Source organism: Stigmatopora nigra, chromosome 14, assembly GCF_051989575.1.
Source record: "Stigmatopora nigra isolate UIUO_SnigA chromosome 14, RoL_Snig_1.1, whole genome shotgun sequence".
NCBI lineage: Eukaryota > Metazoa > Chordata > Actinopteri > Syngnathiformes > Syngnathidae > Stigmatopora > Stigmatopora nigra.
In genome coordinates, this window is record NC_135521.1 from 7,591,742 (window position 1) to 7,612,753 (window position 21,012).

Consider the following 21,012-nt stretch of genomic DNA (forward strand, 5'->3'; position numbering starts at 1 on the left):
ACCCATTGCCCAACATTTTCTGTTTTTTCACAATAAATATTTCATGGGTGTTCATGTTGGTTACACCACAGTTTGTTTATAAAACACTGTAATCTTGACAGACGAAAAATATAGGTGCTACCATTGAATTAACACCTGTGTTTCCTCCTACCTAATCCCCCTCATGCATCCACTAAGTAAGCCTTAATGTCCTTAATTGAAGCAGAAAAAAAAACGTACTCGTTTATAGGGTTCTTTCGAAAGCGAGCCTTTGATTACGAAGGTAGTAATCGATCGCTGGTTGAATCTCTGTATGATCAATATTTACAGACAGGCGAGCGGAGAGAGTGGAGATGGTTGGCGGAGGAGGCGGTAAGATGTGGTAAGGTTCCAATAATGTCTGCAAAGATAAGCCGGATGAGCCTCCGTAAGAAAAGCTCTTTTTGGGAGCATTAAACCCTATGAAAATCTCATTGCCACGTAAAAAAAAAATGGCACTAAAAAGGGATTTTGACATAAGTACATCCAATATAATTAAAAAAAAGCCAGTCTGGTTGCATCAGTTGAAGTTATTTGTAGCAATTGTGGTGAGGATACGTGTAGTAAATGTCAGTTGAGCTGTGTTCTCTATTGAAGTGTAGCACTTCATAGTGTGGGATTTAGGGGATTAATATGCCCGGTACTGGGAGATACAGTGGTGTTGGATATATTAATTCACTATGGAGATCATAACACCATGGGGCTATGAGGCTGATGACTATTATTGCTTATATTACCATACCCATGGAGAATATATTCACTCACACACAATATGTTATTCCAGTTTGAAAATGCAGCATCTGGGTATATGTACAATTCCAAATGCATTCCCGATAGTTACGCATATTGATGCAGACTTGTCATTCGAGTGAGTCCCTGTCTCTCTGCGAAAAACCACATCATAAATATTGCTCACATTAAGAAAAATCACATCCACTCAACCACAGACATCATCCAAGGCCAAACAATATTGGAATTTTACCATTAAGTCCCATACATCCTTTGTAAGAAAGAGAAGAATATGCCTTTGTGACGCGAACAAAATGGAACTGGAAAATATCTCTTGATCAGTCAAAGAGAATCCTTTTTTCATGCCCATGTCTCTTTTTTTGCAGAATACTTTTTTCCATTGCTTAGGTATTTCTTTAATGTCATTTTCCAACAAGGACCAGGAAACAAATATCCATAAAATGAACATGTCCCTTTTTGATAATGAACTGCAACTATTATGGCACTGGTACACTTACGCAGCACTACAAACTGAAGAAAAAGTTTTATTTTTTTTGTTAAGGCAAACTACTATGGCATTGGAATTATTTGGAAAGACACTTTTTTTAAAAGGCTCAGTGTAGGACATAATTAAATGAAAATGGGAAAAAAATAAATGTACTTATGTCTGTCATATTTAGGCCCCCAATGAGGACAAAAGTACACTAGAAAGAGAAGTCAGTGCCATGGCAGATGCTGTCACTCAGCTGAAATTTTACTCATGATGAATTCACGGTGGGGGAACACGGCTGAGAGAGTTGCGGGTTAATTTGTCAGGAGGCCACCGCTGGTGGCACAATGACAGAGCACAATGTCAACACAGTTTCACAGGAGAAGTGCAAGTACGATGTGAAATGAACAGACACTCTCTCATTTGTATTTTTTAAGTTTGGATAGATGCACAGATGAGAATGAATTGAAGAAGAATTTGATTCCTCAAATAACTAAATTGTGTTGCACTGATACTATTTTGTGGCTCCAGTAATCGATTCTGAAACTAGGAAAAAAATATACATATATATTTTTTCTTTTTAATACTAACTACCTCAGCCTATTCAGACACCAATTACCATGTTTCCCTGCATTAACTGCACTAAACATCCAACTCAGTGGAATGGTGGTGAAGTGGCGATTGAAGGAATGATGATCCTCACACTTGACATGCATTGAACACCAGTATTATTATTTGCAAATGGTCATGATACGGCTACTTTCCTATTAGCCATCTCCCAACACTTCATTGGCCTCCTATTGGCTAGGAGAAAGTCTCCAAGATGACAGAACTGAATTTAGCGCACTCTCAGCGGTTGATAGCCAGCTTGTGCAGAGTAATAACCACCAGGTCTGACAGGACTAAAATTAATCTCAATTTAGAACATGACCACATTTGTTCTTAAAGAATTTAAGTGCCACGACCTGCCTAGTATTTGTATTCACATTTGTTGCCAAGCAACCAGAAGAGCATAGTGCATGTCACCTAATGCCCGGTGGAATGTTGCTGGCAGTGTTACATTCAAGAACAAAAAAAAAATGTGGCCTTGTACTTGAGTTTTCTTTGAGACACACTCTCCCCAAAAAACATTTTTAACTCATCAGAAACAACCAACTAATTTACTATATATAACTTATTTTTCCCAAAGCTAATAAGATGAAACAAGGTGCATTGTACCACAATTTGTTGAGTCATATATCAATGATTAATCACTATCAAGTCCATAAACTACTAAAATAATGTATAAGAAAAAAATCTACAAAGGTGTAAAAAGAGATTTTCAAAGATGTTGATCATATAAAGTCTCTTTTCACCAACAAATTCCTTTTTGGCATAAATCTTTAACTTGTACGCTTTAGGGTAAGTACATTTTAGTATAATTACTCGTAGTGCATCTTCCACCAGAGATCAAAAACATCCTCAAGGGACACTTCCACACTTTCAAATAAATCAGAATTAATGATAAAGAGGCAGTGAAAAAGTCACAAGAGAAGCGGTGTGATAGAAATAAAGACGGAAGAAGAGTGATTTATCCTCAGCAGGGCTTTGGAGAGATAGTCAGACCACGAGCCCAAAGAGCTCTTCATCTGGAGAACCAATGAATGAGTGATTCTTCCTTAACGAGCCTTTTCAGATGTGGGATACTAAATTCATGCCATGATTTCATAGGAACTTCAAGCCTGCTGCTTCTGTTTGATTCAAGTCATTGTGGTGTTTATACCCACAGAAACGCTAGAAAACCAGAACAAATCCTTCTGATTACGACCCAATACAATTAATCCAATAAGTATGGGATAGCTTTGATTATGCTTAGACTCTGCATGTCTTGTGTTTGACATTTCAACATTTTTCATCGGAATGTGTTTAAATGGCAATCCAAGTTAACAATATTTAAATTGTTGAAACGTTTCCAGAACATTTGCATAAATCGGGAAAACTCTCTTTTACATCGAGGAACAAAAGAAATACAGGCAGTCGTAAAATGAGGACAATGGGTTAAAATGGGTTAATCTGGGAACTGCATAGTTTGCAGTGGTGGTCCTAAAGGAGCTGCTGTGCTGCAGGAGATAGACTCGCTACACGCCACAGTATATGCTCCAAAATTCCAAGTCAGATTGACCCTTGTCAAGAGGAGTCCTTTTTTTCTCCTGTATTGAGTCGGGTCAATAAATTGACTCCAATTTTACAATTTTGTGATGATTTTCCGAGTAAAAAAATCTCTTCATATCCCCCTGAGTTTACACTGTCAAGTTGTAGAAATACCGCCACAGGAGTCCATTTCTTCCCTCCAAGGTACAACTGATAAAAAAATGTAGACACGGGCGCTAATTATGGTCTCAAATATTAGTGTTTGAACTCTTCCAGGACCGGAAAGGTGCCAATAATGCCAAGTAATGCCTCTTAATCCTAAAAATGGACATCTCACGAGATGCCTCGGGCCTCATTAGCTGTGCCGCCAAGACACTGCTGGCAGGGCTGCTTTGGACCTGCGTGAGGCCAACTAACGAGGACTATCAAGGCCACTCAGCTCACTGTCAGAAATAGGGGTACAGTGGGAGGTCGTTCCTGTTCCTGAAGTCACAATCGAGACTAATGCGCCCCATAGGGCTAATTATTGGTCTCCAAGGTAACAATGTTCCATGTTTTTCAAGGGACAAAAAGATCACGATATTTTCAAAGAGGAAAGGCTACAAGTGTTTTGATGGCAAGATTCCCATTTCCAATATGTATGTTTCCATGATTGAAAAAACTGTAGATAAGGTGAAGATTTTAAGAGGAGTATGACTAAATTATAAATGAAGCCATTTGACACTGTAATAAAAGCACCTAGTCATAGTCGATCACACTCAAGGTGACATAGCCAAGACTACATAGGACTCTCATATCCTTTTAAAAAGATGCTAGTCTATTCTATATAAGATACTGTTTTTTGGGGGGTAATAATAAATAGTCACTTGTAAAAGGGGTTACAGTCTTAAGTGTAAAAAAGTAATTGGAAAAAATACTCACTTGTTCTGTAAGGAGTTAAAGGTCTTCAGTATCAACATTTGAATGGCTGTCCTCTCCATTTTTTTTCACTTTGGATATCCTTCTGTTGTGCAGGTGTACAGCATAAAGTGGGGTGGTCATTCTGGTGTGCGTGATTTTCTTTTTTCAAAAAACGACCAATCACCGGAAGTCTCGCCTTTCTGCACACAGTCCATTAGTCTGCAATAAAAAGAAATGAGTGTAATCAAATATTAGGAGATTAGATTACATAAACTGTCACCTTACATTAATCACGATTAAACCCGAAAGTACACCACCCCCCTCTGGGGTTCCCGACCTCAAACTGAGGCACACCGCCTCTGTCATTTCTTCTATTAGATGATGAAACTTGCACAGAATTTCACAAGCTTCACATTTTTTATGACTTCAAACTTTGCTTTAGGAAACTTTTTTGGTCTTTTATGCCTTCTCCTCTGGTGGTTTCACAATGTGCCAGTGTGTGTGCATGTGTTTGTGTGGATACTTCCATACCAATGGTATGATGAAATAAGACTAATAAAGTTAGAACGAATGACAAGAACATATCGAAACTTTAGAGAAAACTTATACAAGCAAGGTTAATTTAGGTTCAAATAAAATTTAAAACGGAGCAGGATAAGATCGAGGCATGTGAGATATTCACTAGAATCCATGAAATATGACTAAATAAAATGCAGAGAAAAGCTTTGCAATTATCCACAGTAATTTTGAAATATGACAAATTCAAATCAAAGTGAGATAAATACATATTCTCAATCAATTTTGGCAACTACCAATCAAGCAGAAGCCAAACTACTGTGACAAGATAAAAAGTGAGAAGGAAATGGAGAATTAGAGCAAAATGGTGAAACAGCTTTTTCCTGACCAGCAAAACGAAGCAGACATCAATTCAAACAAGACATTAAACACAGCAACAATCCACTCCAATTATAATAAGAAACAAAAAAAAATACTATACTGTTTAAAACATTACAATGTACCCCAAAAGATGCATCGCACCCACAATGAATTTTAACCTCTCCCCTCAGGTCTTAGACTGCCCATGTCCTTGTGTAAAAACAAGTACATATGTAGTTTTGTTCCCTCTGTGGTAGAGCACTGAACACTAAGCAAGGTGAGTTTTAGTTATTTATTTCTTTATTCATTTTTTCTATCAGGGCACATTGGTTCATGCCCTAATAATGTTGACAAAATTCAGTGCTATCTAGATAAACAACAACAACACAGTTTGTTATGGAATATTTTTTCCCAGGACTAGAAGGAACATAAAAGGCTGTCCTGACACTTGCACTCCTCACATTCGCTTTGCAAGGGACGCCATTACATATGCTGCATGTAAGCCAGGCATCGGCAGGAAGCATTACGGAGGCCTTGGCGACTGCGATGCCCCCTGCTGAGATGAGAGGGGCAGCAAGAACCAAGGAGAGGAAGAGGCCCGCCAATCAGGACGCAGAGCTCGGGGGCTGTGTAGCTCACGTTTTATTCTTGCTATGCGTTTTTTTCCCCCAACCACCCGCCCCCCATTTGTTCCTTGGTATGTTTGCTTCTTTAATCGCATTCTCCATGTTTTCTAGGGGGCGCCTCAGACTTTCAGGCTGCTCTGGTCTAGATATTGTCAGACTGATTGGGAGTGAGGATCATATGTTCAAGGTCGTTTTTTGTCGAAAATAACTCAAACAGCAATGGCCTATTTAATCAGAAAATATTTATATTATTATTTTTGGGTGTGTTTAGGGAACATCATCAAAATGGTGTCGAAATATATAGGCTGTAAAACAGGTCCATCAGTGACAGAGAAAATCCACAAATAATTGTCACTATATATTAAAATGTATTCCTTTTTTCCCATTGAAACGGCCTAGGGTAAACAATCCATTAGTATTTACCAGCAGTTTGTTTAAAAAACAATTACATATTAATAGATTGATTTTTTTTAAATGACTCAGTGAACCCCTATCACATTGAGAAATGCTTTCTTTGCTCTATCCTATCCTCGTGGCCACTTTGCCATTAGGTTATTATTCGACCTCTAGTCACTAAGGAGCTACCCAAGCCATCCATCACAATGTAAAATTCCGTGTGCGCCTCCCCCTAATTAAAAAGTCTCCCAACTTGTTTTCTTGAGGGATAATTAGACTTTCATCTCACCAGGATGCCATAGATCTATTCAATGCTTGCAGGGGGTGATGGTTGGTTATGTGTGTGTGTGCGTGTGTGTATTTGGAGGGGGGGCTCTAGGCTAAAATAAATAAAGAAATTCAACAGGTCTTTATCCACTCTCCTCCGGCGTAGCAGTCAATAATTAAAGCAATCGTTCAATACCAAACACAAAAAAAGTCTTGTGTGAATGGACGGAAAAGGCTAATATAGTCGATGCTTAGAAGGAAACTGTGCAGAGGTTGTGGGAGAACTGCTATTCGACATTGATCGCTATGGTGGGCTTGTTCGTGGTTATTATGTCGGGCAGGCAGTGGAAGGTGTGGGTTTGAATCTCAGATTGGGTCTTTATTCGCAAATTCTAGCTTTTAAATCTTTTTTGGGGTGACCAGTTCCCTTCCCATGATAGATGTCCAATCCCTTTCAAATTAAGAGCAACTGCATTGGTTTTTCTCACTGTCAATGAATGAGTTAAGAAATATAAGCTTTCTGTAGTAAGAGGCCGCACAGTCATCCGAACACTCAAGTCCCAAGCGAAATGTCAAGGAGAAAGCCGTCTTTTCGCAAACTACAAGTCTGATTCCAGACATTTGGAGGTTTGAATTATTGACAACGAACGGCGGGGATGAAGAAAAGAGCCGTAGTCGGCCATGGCAAGCTAACGGTGTCCGTCTGTTATTGAGGCGTCAATGAAAGCAGCCAGAGGAAAATGAATCAGCGCCACTTTATTAGTGCGCGACAATGGCGATGATTGCACTGCGCGTGTAGTCACAGAGGTAATAATTACCACACTTCTGATTGTAATGATGATTGGGATGCAGATGACGGTGAAAACAGCGGCAGAAGAGCGCAACGGCCGCAGTGATGACTGCGTATGCAGGGGTGATGTTTCACCCAACCACAAATACACATCTTTGCCATAGATGGTTTGACATCTGACTCCCAACTTCTGTAATCAACTAAGAAAACTTCATTATTTGTCATTTTTTTGTCACTTAAAGCATTATCGCATGACAACAGTTAAAAATATATAATATGTAATTTTCTTTTGCTTCATGTTCTGTTTGACAGTAAACTTCAACTATGAGTGGCATTAAACAGCTAGAAGCCTCCTTTGGGGAAAACTTTGCTCTCTACCTGCCAAAATGCCGCTCGTTGTCAAAGGAGTTGAATGCATTTAAAATGTTATTCCTACCTATCAAAGGAAAAGAAAACATTTGAATGAAAGCTCAAATTATTTGAGGCTTCACTGCCACCCTCCCTGTTCAACTGGGTTGGGCGTCTACTAATGATAACCACTTTGGTGGGAAGGGGCGCATTGGCGAGAGCAAGAACAAATAAAAAAAATTAACCCATTGCCTGTCATTGAGCAAATGTTCATTCACTGCTGACCCCCAATTTAATTGATTGGACATCTACTAGCAATAAACCTATTTCAATTCAAAGAAGCATCTATGGGAAGGGCTCCAACAACAACACATCTAATAACTACCACCACTTCAAAAGCCCAACTGACCAAGCACCTGTGAGACTGCATAGAGGACTACAATGAAAGTAACTGTTCCTAGAGTATGTTGACAATTTCAGGTAAACACCTGCCAAAATGAAAAGTCATCATTTTAGCATGCAAAGGGTTGACGAAAGCCTTCAAGATCGATAAGGAGTGAGCTTTCATCACATAAGTGGTATCTGTATCCGTGTATTTGCCCCGTAGGTTGCCTTCTTGGCTCGGTGGCTAATGTGGTTAGGAATGATTACCCGGATCGGGTGGGGCTCCGTGTAAGACCTTTGCGTCAAGGGCACAGCTGGTTGGGTCACTGTTTATTCCTTTTAAAAAAAAATGTAATCCAAATTGTGTCATCATTAGACTGATAGAAACACAGTTCATCGAGGTTAATGCAAATTATTGCAGGAAACATTTACCGTGAAGTCAAAATGGCGATGTTGAAAATAAATGCTTCTATGACTAAGGGTGTCCCCCGCGTCTGGCCCGAAGTCAGCTGGGATAGGCTCCAGCAGCTCAACAACCCTCTAAGCTTTTGGACCTCAATACAATCAGGGTGATTCATCCTTTGCACATCCCATTGTTGGATGACTAAATGGTTCTAGAGTATGCATATGACACGTTTGTACTTAAGTACAACAGTGCAGCATTGACGGCTCAGGCTCCACCATCAAATAAATGATGTTGGGTTTCTCCTCCTCATGTCAACGATAATGAGAGCATCTTAGTGGGAATATGGGGGCTTCACATAAACGCTTGTCTCACTCTAGCATGGAAAGCGGTAATTGTTTAGGAACTCTGGCGATGCGCTCTACAAGTCGGTCGGCACTCGCGGCAGGCGATGGAGCGTTCGAACAGGAGCCCAATTACACTTGTTGACAGAGCTGAGAGGTAGGCTGCCGACATTAATTACACGAAACACGTGTGAAGACCACACCGGACATGTTTTTGTACATGATGACAACGATAGTGGAAAAATGAGAAGCAGAACTCAATTACAACAAGATGGATGCAACAGCTGTGGATAAACATGGCAAAATTAAGTGGAGTCACTTCAAACCAAAATGGCTCACTTTCTATTCAAGTCTGAGAGTGTTCAGCTAATTTGTTGAAGATATGTTGATTAAACTACGATGGAGGCTTGGGACCATACAAAGAGGAAGAAAAAAAACACCACGATGAATAAAGTTGTAGTATTAAAATGCTGGTGAACCCTGGTTAGAATGTACATATTTCGTTTTCCAGACTTTATGTCCTCTTATCAAAACCTAAATCACTCAAACATAACCAAAACAGCCCATTAGGCAAAATAAAACACTTCCGGGGCTGGTTTTATTTTAACTAAAGCAAAGAATTTATTTTAGAGCCTTTTCTGCCATTATCAGCGATATACAAAGGAGAGGAGGCCAATAATGAAGTTTATATAACTCCTCCGGCAGCCAACAGAGATAAACCGTCACCAGCTGCATCCCACAAGACCACGTTTTAGATTTCACAGTTCATATGTTTTGCTTTCTTTTGCTGCGCCATTCTGTTTGATTCGGGGGGGGGAAAGTGTCACTAGTTGGGTCAGTTCAAAGTTGCCTTTGTGTTTTCCAAAATGTAATTTCCTTTACCAGTCCTTGTTATGCAGGAAAAAGAATAAGAGTCATATAGGCATATGGAACACACCACACATTAGCCTTGGGTTTTGATTTTTGGTCCCCTTTTTGGGGGGTGATAGGGTGAGGTGTTCAAATGTCAACCTTTGTTCAAACACCCCCTGTCACACGTGTCAGAACAGCCGGTGCAGATGTCTGTAACCCCAGAAATGAGATTGATCCCTGTACCCTTACAGTTATTAATGAGTGTTTGTAAAACAGCAAGTGGGATTATTACTAATAATAACCAAAATTAATTTTTGTTACTGTGAAATTTGGGCAGTTCTCCATCTGGAACACAAACATTCATTATTGTTTGTATTGGCTAAACTAGATTCCTCACAAACTCTTCACAAGCTACTGTAGAATAATTACCACTCAGATGTATATGATTACAAAAAAGACAGTGTTAAATAGAATATTGATGAATAGCCATGTCTCTGGGGTATATATGCTATTGGAGGGGAAAAAAGCCCAGCGGCATAAGAATGATTACATTTGCCGATGTCTGTCCTCTGCCTAATTAAAGTTCTAAGAAACAGTCATTCCCTGGTGGAGGAAAAAAAACATTCCACTGTTTCATCCTAATGCCACACCATCATATTTCATAGGAGCCAACAGTGGATGCATGAATATAGGATTCATCGTATTTTCAAGTTTGCTACTTGAATGGGGTCGAGTGTATAGTTCTTATGAGTATATAATGGCATACCATGAGGCGACTTCACAAATTCATAGAATAATTCAAATAAAATTAAGTAAATTATATATTGTGGGGGGGGGGGGTGTTTTTAGTTTTTTTAATAATCATTTTTTAGAGACCTCAAGTGTACTTAAGACGCAGGCAAAGAGTCAAGCAGTGTCTAACCAAGCCAAGATAGAATTACTTTCCATTGAAATAGAGCATTTGAAATGTACAAAATAATAAAACATGTTGAATATGTAAGAACCAAAGAAAATGTGCTATGGATGCAATATGGACGATAATACATAGCTCTAAATCGGGAGCCAAAAATATTATCAATGCAAAGTAGCATTAATGGCATGAAGTAGGTCAGGGCGGGATACGGGCATTTCATTGGTATAAATAGTAGGCATTAGCCGACCACATCCTGGTAATATTTATTTCTTATAAAACGAAATAGCTGCTTCTTCAGTGTATGCTATAGTTCTTTCACTGGAATCCAATGAGAAAGGTGTTACCTTTCCCTTTAAGAAACCACATTTATATTGTAATTTATCTACATGATGACGCACGCTGTTATTTGATCTTGGTGGGGGACAGGAGTCGACTCGTTTGGATGTGTCAAAAATGACAGAGGAGAGTGAATTAGCCAAGGGCCTCGTTCTCCGCTAATAAAACAGATGGCATCCATGGCGTGTGGTACTCGCGTTTACTCGCCGACAGGTGCCAATCAGGAGTACGTCAACCACGGAACACAGAGTTTACGCGCTTCATTACGCTACCTCATTAGGCAGGCGGAAGCGAGGCGGTCCATTCATCTGAATCCAAATCAATATTTCACTCTCTGGGAAAGCTGAGGGAAACAATGATCCAAACATGGATGCAATGCAATTGAATTTGGGGAACAACCGATAGTAAAAAAAAAAATAAAAAAAAGGAGAACTAAATAAATAAATGCAACAAAGAAAATCTATAGTGTGCAAATGAGCGTTTGTTTTCTTTTAGTTATCAGAAGTCAGCAGGGAAGAGACAAGAGGTGTCTGAGTCCTGATTGGAGGCCTGTGCTGCCACAATTTAAACAATTCAATTGAAAAACACAGACTGGTTATTTGTCTCAATCGGCCAAATAACTCCTCCAACATTCATTCTAATTAGTTTCAATTGAACAGGCCGTGTTCTGGGAAGCAGGGCCGTGCTGTGGTCAGTGCTCAAAAGATCGTCAGGAATGATTGGATTACTAAGCCCTGAAGTCTATTCAATTGAAACATCTCCAGTGTATTCAAACACACTCGGCGAAGTGAAAAATGACCTCAGAACACCGTGGCAGGGCCATTAGGCGGCCGCCACCGCAAAGCCGAACAAAACTATCAGGGTCGGATGGCGTTTGATTGACAAATGGCCTCAACTACAGAAGCCACTACAGAGTGATGAGTCGCAGGAATTCTGAACTTTATGTTTACATCCTTGTCTTAAATCAGTAGGAGTGAACATAAGAAAAAATGGCTTTTGAAGGGTGTCATGATAAGCCAATTTGGTTTTGTACCACTGTGAATACAAAACCACAAAGAGGAGAATTGCTTAGGAGTGAACTGTAAAAAGCAGTCATTTTACTGTAAATGGGTTTTAAATTCTGGTTTTATTATCTTCATCTCTATTTGATTTCCCTCCATTCCTTCTTGGCAGAATTCTTGAGTTAAATCAAGAATCGTGACAAACAAACTAACAAACTGCTTCTCAATGATGCCTGTCTGTCACAGTTAACACGCGATAGAATAAGAGGCTTGTCAGCTTTGGTAATCATCAACACTACTTCTTTCATTCGGCTTACAAAAACAAACAAAAAGATGTGTTAGAAAACACGTTTAAAAGGCAGCCACTCAAATTCTACCAGGAATAAGTAAGGTTATCTCAGTTATAGACTGATGCGCAAATGTTAATATCACGGTCTTCTGACCTCGACTCTCACAGGGATGTCCTTCAGAGACCTGTGATTGATGCATGTTTTCGTTGTGGATTTGCTCCTTGAACTAAAAACCTGCATCTACCTCGATGAAGGCTGAAAACCAAAATGGGTTCATACACTCCATGCTTTAAAAAAAAAAAAAAAATGAAACATCCTTTCATAGTGTCCTACTTTTACCTACTCTGATCAGACACAAAAAAAGGACATTTTGGCAGATTTACTAATTGGGGGAAGTTTTTTCCTGAAAATTTAAAATAGCTATCTAATCGGGCAAAATGAAGGGAGGGAAAAATATATTCTTGGCCAGCCTCTTGGAGAAAACATTTACAAACTCAAGATATATGCTTGATTGCGCTGTGATCACGTACACCTTCTGCAATTTTCTGAAGTGAAAAAGGCAATGCGCTACCTCTTTTACATGCAAATCGAATGTCTAAAGTCTGTCTAAAGATGACACTGGGGTTCTTTTCATTATTGTTGCTGTCATTAACAGTCATCAAGAGATAGTCGCGGATCTAGCTGTGTTTTGAAACACAGTTTGTTGAGAGCAAAGATACACAACAGCAAAATAATCTTTAGTTCATCAGCAGCAAATCCATTCCGTGCAGTCACCGGAGCGCGTGTGCATACATACATACGTATGTGCAAAAACTGGATGTGGTTTCTTTTTCCATTTATAAAATGTTTGTTTTTCTCTTCAAAAGTTATATTTGAGGGCGGCCCGGTGGACGAGTGGTTAGCACGTCGGCCTCACAGTGGGTAACCACCACGTACAGTACTTCTCTGAAACTATTACTTTCTCATTTGAAGAGAGCGGTAGTGGACGATTTATGGCTTTTCAGAAAGAGCACACAATTATGGCTGCATGAGTTTTGGAGCAAATAAGTGAGAATTTATTGATCACTACTTTTAAGTCTTTTGCCATGTATTGGACAATGATTGTGGCATGTGTTAAGAGCCAAGTAATCTCGGTTAGCACTCGATTGCAGTTCTCCGAGGGAGGCGCAAGATCAGTAGCAACCCTTTTGCTACAAAGAATGGATTTACCCCCCGAGATCAGCCTACTCTCATGGGTACACTGCTGTGTCAGTGGGGCAGTAGACTCAAAGGTTCTGCCTTTGTACCATTTAGACTTTGGGAACCCGGTTACCTCGGAGTCCAATACTCAGCTCTATGGGGTACACCAGTGTCCGAACAGACTCCCTACCGTAAGTCTACTCACAATAGAGATTTTAAGGAAAATTCTGGCAGGTGGGCAACATCAGGGGGAAAAGCATTCATACATTTCACGCAAGCAGAGAGAAGCCAAAACTGAATTATGAATTAGGTGTTTATAATGAAAATCCTAGGTGGTGAGAACAGGACTATAAATAAACAGAAGGTTAAAAGACGGACGACAGGTGAGAATTAACAGAAAGCGGTGAGACGGGAACTAAAGGAATACGGAAGATAGACTATTAAAAAAAAAAGAAAAAAACAATACTGAACTACCAGAGGGCAAGATCATTTTACTCTACGCAGCAGGGGCGACACCATCACCGCTAATTAGCAACTTTCCTCGGCATAATTCTCACTCTTTGGATTATTTACGTACCCGCCGACAGCCATTAGCTTCAGCGTCTAAATTAAAATGAGCCGTTTTAAATTCCCTCAATTGGAGGGTATTTAGATAGCGCTAAATCTTTGTACAAGTGGTTTTAAGTACGCAAGCTTGACGGAGCATCTGACGACTGTTTGCATTGACTCAAAGTGGGTGACATTTTGAGACTTTCACACTTTCATGCACAAATTATGACTCATTTTTCTAAAAGTAACAATGAGTAACAAAATACCATGTTATTCCATGTTTTACACAACCGCAGAGTAGGGCAGACCAAGAACAGGCAAAATGTGACAGTATTGCAATGCTGCAAAAAGGTTGCTATATGTTAAAATCAGTCAACTATGAGACTATGCAAAAGACTATATTGGTCTTGATTGAAAACATTAAAAAAGATTTTCACAAGTGTTGGGAGGGGTGCTGGATACTATCCCAGCGAACTATGAGCACGAGGTGGGGTAGACCCTGATTTGTTGGCCAGTCAGTCGCTTTTTTTTTAGAATCTGTTAAAAAAATTAAAATAAATAAAAAATGTTTGCCAGTGTAATTGCCCTGATTTCCAGAAACACTGGAAAAACGTCCTTAGTTTACCAGTGATTAACACCCGTGGTTCTTCAACCCAACACGAAGCAAATTCATTAGAAATCAAATATGTCCATATGGTCCAAAACTTCTATTGATTTTCAGTCAGTCAAGCCGAGGTCAAATATTGATCGACAACTTGTCGTGAATTTACCATCACATGGGGCTTATCAACATGTAACGAGTGAAACGATAGTTTACCTCTGACCAAATCCAAAAGTAAAACGTTTGCAAGAACTTGGATTAAAACAGGTGCTTCTTTTCCAATTATTTGATAACAATCCTGTGTCAATATGTCTTTGGACAATTCAAAAGAAAAAAAAAAGAGCTTAAAGGAATCAAATGAAAACTTATCCTATTTTGGAAGCAATCCTACATTTTGAACCCCGTCGGAAATAATCCTAAGGAAAAAAATAAAATAAAATATCTCAACTCCCATTTATTTTATTTTTTTGCCACTTGGAGGGGTTCAAGTGTAATTTGCAGATAAATTGCCTTATTAATAAAAGACATGATGACACGAGCCCTGCCAAGCAATTATTTACTCATTAAATGGGTTACCAGGTTGGCCTGCAGCGGCTAAAGGCTAATTAATAAGGTAGTGGGCTTTGTCCCTGCTGACGGTGCCACGTAATCCCGGTACGAGCCAGGCGACAAATTCCAGGAATATGGGTGCAAACGCAAGTACAAGTCTTAACTCATATTCATAAATAAATGATTACGCACATATGTATATGTGTATACGTGTATACGTGCATACGTGCATATATATATATATATATATATATATATATATATATATATATATATATATATATATATATATATATATATATATATATATATATATATATATATATATATATATATATATATATATATATATATATATATATATATATATATATATATATATATATATATATATATATATATATATATATATATATATATATATATATATATATATATATATATATATATATATATATATATATATATATATATATATATATATATATATATATATATATATATATATATATATATATATATATATATATATATATATATATATATATATATATATATACATATACATATACATATACATATACATATACATATATATATATATATATATATATATATATATATATATATATATATATATATATATATACATATATATATACATATACATATATATACATATATATATACATATACATATATATATATATATATATATATATATATATATATATATATATATATATATATATATATATATATATATATATATTTATATATATTTATATATATATATATATACACACATACATATACATTTACATATATATCCACATACACACATTATTTATACATTGTTTATAAATACATCACATCAAAGTTTTTATTTTAATGCATGCAGTGTTGATATGAGCAGACAAATGCATAAGCAACACAAATACTGGCTTCATTAGCACCCTTCGGCCAATTAGATCGCTCAATCTGAGAGGGGCATGGTGTTGCTTTGCCGTCAAAACATGTCACTTTTTTTAGCTTGTGGTCACTTTCTAACTCTGATGTTTGGACAAATTTTAATAGCACAGAAAAAGACTCTAATTGGAGAATGCCGAATGTAGGCTTAAAATGATGCACAAGGATCTAACGAGGGCAAAGGTCCAAAGAGGTTTTTGTTTATTTGACGCACAACTATAGATGATCTGCACTAGACAGGAAATATATCTAAGAATTCTAGATGTCTAGTTGGTCAAAGTTTGGCGAATAATCAGAAAAAGATGTTATTCGTTATGAGAGGTCTGACAATAGACCATTATAGTGTTATATTGCAATAATTTGTATTCCAATAGGTTATCAATATACTCCTAGCAAGAATTGACCACAAGACCAAAATTCTCCACCTGAGTGCTGTTCTTTTAAAACTAACACTAGACTACAATTTAATTTTGACGCCCACCCATGATGTTTTGTTCAAATATCATAGATGTGTTTCGCAACCAAAAATATAAATGCCACAGGCAATAATGTTTGGTGGTGAGAGCAAGAGTATTAAGTATAAAACGTAAAAAAGGGAATTGTAAACATTATAAATGGAGTTTCACTTTCCAGATTGCTTGGCTTGAATTTCATTATTTTGCAATACTTTTCTGTTTGCGCATTGCAACGTTTTGTTTGATAGTAAAAGTTTAGTTTGAATTGTTTATGGCACAAATCTGATTATTCCAGCAGGATAGTTGAAACAAAGCACACAAAAGACATGGCGGACTCGAGACTGCATTGGTCTGTATCGGAGATACGTTGCTGACACTTATTAAATGACTTTTATACACGCTTCTAAACTCCAGTTTGCACACTGAAACCTCGAGTGCCTGCGAGTTTCCAGGTGAACCACCTCGGGTGCTTTTAATCCACACTGCCCTGTTGTTGCGATAAGACTTAAAAACAAGAAAAAAGCACCACTTCAGATGTTGTCCAGTAGCGACACGGGTTCACAAAACAGACGGGGACCGCAATCGGCATCTCCATCAAACGATTCCACTCCTCCTGCCTCGTCACGCTGTGCTTTTTTCCCCCCTTTGAGATGCTCGTACGTCTTATCAGAGCTTCTCAGGCGAGCCGCAAATAGCCGGAGAAAAAAAATGAAAAGGAAATAAAGATGCCAATGCTGGGGAGGAAAGAAAAAAAAGGCCTCATCTTGCTCTCTTATGTATGAAGAGGACTATAACTCCCCAAAGTCCTACCAGTGGTTTTGTGATACATTTACCACCTTTTTCCTAAAAGAAAGTCAGTTGGGGGATAATTTAGACCTCGGAATTTATTGGCAAGAAGGTATTTGGACTGCTATGTATTTATATTTCTTCCTAGGGAGTATAGCCTCTCAGAAAAGTTGGTTCAAATGTACAGTTAAGATGTACTTTTTCCAAACTTTTTTATCACACAAATGAAAAAAAACAGACTTGAAATGGTAAGAGTTGTAATGCTAGCTAGTAATTCTAGCATACATCATAGATTTGCACTATAAAACGCATATTTAAGGGACAGTATTCTACACGAAAGTGTGCTGCAACCAGATGGATGATTCTAGTAGACTAAAGACAACAGTAACTAAATTACATTCAATGAAGTGTCTACAATCAATGAAAATTATGATTAAAACTACGCCGCAGAACTAACATATCTGCTGCACCTTGATTACAGGCTCACAAAAAAACTATGTTATATATATATATATATATATATATATATATATATATATATATATATATATATATATATATATATATATATATATATATATATATATATATATATATATATATATATATATATATATATATATATATATATATATATATATATATATATATATATATATATATATATATATATATATATATATATATATATATATATATATATATATATATATATATATATATATATATATATATATATAGCTAAATTTATATATATATGGAATGCATCTCCTCGTTCTATGTTTTTTTCTTAAGATATTTTTTTTTCCTAAAAGCACATCTGTGATGTCCAATAAAAGGCTTAAATTTGTTTGACATTTCTGGGTAATTGAAAGGATAAATTGATTTGATTGGTTGATGGATTGGTTTCCAAATGAGTATTATTATTATTAGAGCACACTTTGAGAACACTTTCACTAGTAGCAATGTTAGACTTGTGAAAAATTGCAACTTTTGAAATAGAAGTGTACACTTAAGTGACATCCCGGCATGGATGACGTCCACTGTGTAAATGAAAGATTCCCGACACCTCAGCAGGCTTCCGGTTGCACTTTGGACCACTTGGAAATGTAATTTAATGTCATCTATCAGTCTCGATGGGAGCTACAATTTCATTTACCGACCGAAGCGAGGCAGCGGTATCATCATTAGCACTGGAGGGCATGTGCAGAGCAACACAGCAGCACAGTGGTTAATGCTTCAGCCCCATCCTCTGGATCTCAAGCACCATTGCATTAGGATCGGACAAATGTAGGGATTTACTTACTATGTCTTTCTTCTAAAAAAAAAAAAAAAAAAAATGAACTCAGCATTTAAAGCACTAAGAGTGATCACCTGCTTTACATCTCAACGTTTTAATTGGTTGTCACGCTAAAAGGCTAGTGCATTTTCACAATCATTTATCACCGAATCGCTTCCAACAAAAAAAGACAACAGGGAATAATGAGTGATGCCCAGAATACAATTTTTTAAGCGCAATATGCTTTTCCCAGTTCAGTCAATTCCACCAATGCAGATCAATATGTAATCATTGCTGTTTCACAAAAAGCATCATCCACTGGTATGTATTAACATTTATCAGTGATGAAATAGTATTTGATGTTTAAAACAGATGTGATTGGCTTGAAACCAGCTCAGAATGTACCCTGCCTATGGTTATCTGGAATGTTTACAAAAATTAATACAGACGTATCCTTTTTTTCCCCCAAAGATATTTTCTACATTCACAGAAGACTAAGTCAAAAGGTAGACTTTAAATCGTCTTTAAGGTTTCCAAATCATCCATTAAAAACTCTAATATATCTTTGATGTTCAAAAAAAACAAGTATGTTTCCTTCAAATGTCCTCAATATATATGCCTCCAATTTTTACTTGAACAGTACAAAACAAGCACACAAAAGGTGTGACATATGTCATAAAACGTATACACTCACAAAGCCCGCTTCCCCTGTGGCCTCTGCTAAAAATATAATACATGGCAAGCGACGAAACTGCATGTCAATGGAAAGACAACATCAGACAGTCATTTGACACCCCTTCCAAGCATCAAAATGAATCTGGCTATTTTAGCTTTGTTACTGTGGTAACGGCATTAGCTATGAAGCTTTCATGACAAGACATTTTTCCCGTGGTTTTCCCCACAGCGACACATCAACACACGTTCTACACGCCACGAGTGCTTAACAAATCCGCTGTTAATCCGTGGAGTATGACAACAAGATGGGCGGGGCCGTTCAAAAACGCCAAAAATGGAAAGAAGGAATTTGGTCGTGATACCGTATAAGCTGGAGTCATACTGTTTTTACATGGCTGTCATTGCGGGTGTTCACAGTCATACTTTTGTTGTTGATGTTCCCTAGCTGTGTATAATTGGCAGTCAACTATTTTGCCTGTACGCCAGGTGTGACACTATATCGCTAAATCGTGATAGTTTGTATCCCTTTAGTTCATCAATATTTCTCCACCAAGAATCCAGATATAATCTTAAAAAAGACTGTTTAACAAAGGAACCAACAGATTGCTAGCAAAATTTCCCAAGAGACAAGAATTTCCCACTCAAGTAATGTCTCAGTTAACTAATTGACTGGCATTCATGATACAAGATGAAAATGAACATTTTGTTTAGAGCCGCTTTCAACATAACACTAACGCAGGCATTTGTCGCCAAAACGTGGTGTAAAACAGCCATGAAATAATTGAATCATTTGCAACCTCACAGTGCGTTTTCTTGGCAGCGCTTGAAAGACGAACTATCAGAACAACTTTTGACGTGTTTTCCGTAAATGTCAACAGGGAATTATTTTACCAAGTGGTGCCTGAAAGATTTGGGTCACGTTCTTCTCTGAAGACAGATACATCCCTACAGACTACTGTGAAAGCAGTATGCAGGCTTATTTCACATTTCACACTTCTGACAGCTGTTTCACTCATCTTTTAACATAAATGTTGTTTTATTCAGAAAATAAATCCAATAGCGTCATAACAAAAATGTTTGAAATTCTATGCTCAATGCTCTGTCTCTAATTTGTGTACTTAGATGACGGATATTATCCAGCAGATGGCAAAGCTAAATTAAAATAATGATTACATGAAGATACATTTTTGCTGACATACAATTCCCTTTCAGGCTGTCATTTAAGTGTTTAAAAGACAAAGATTGTGATTCATGCATCGAACGCGTGTTTATACAAAAGCAAAAGGCACATGTAAATGAAGAAATATCCCATCTGGTGTGCCTCGCCAAAGTAAACAAACAGAAAAAGGAAAATGCATGCAACAGCGAAACAAACCACAAAGAAGTGACAGTATTGTAAGGTTTTTGTATTTTTCAGCTAAAACCAGTATGTGTATTTTTTTTAAATATTTTAAAGTATTTTGTTTTCTTTTGGGGGCCTACTTCATATGTTGGTTTTCTTAAAGTATTTATTTTACTTTTACTTTTTTCCAATGAAATCTAAATTAGCGTTGTTTGTATTAATTGTGTTAAAAAAAAAAAAATATATATATATATATATATATATATATATATATATATATATATATATATATATATAGATAGATATATATATATATATATATATATATATATATATATATATATATATATATATATATATAGATATATATATAGATATATATATATATATTGATTTATTCTTTTTTTCTATGTTTATAATGTAATCCTAACATTTTCTGTATATTGTTACTTTGCTGTTTTTCATTTGATAGCTTGACAATAAGTTATTTCATCTCTTAAATGTTTCAACTATTTTTCACCTGAGACGACTCGTC

At 37.0% G+C, this 21,012-nt stretch overlaps 1 protein-coding gene across 1 annotated transcript in view; it reads right to left on the reverse strand.

Moving 5' to 3' along the window:
* Nucleotides 1-4,341: 4,341 nt before the first annotated feature.
* Nucleotides 4,342-21,012, reverse strand: part of neil3 (nei-like DNA glycosylase 3) — a 34,986-nt gene continuing 18,315 nt past the window's right edge. The window contains exon 11 of the mRNA XM_077733382.1: nt 4,342-4,486. Coding sequence (XP_077589508.1) covers nt 4,482-4,486 — 5 coding nt within the window. The 3' untranslated portion in view covers nt 4,342-4,481. The remainder of the gene's footprint in view (nt 4,487-21,012) is intronic.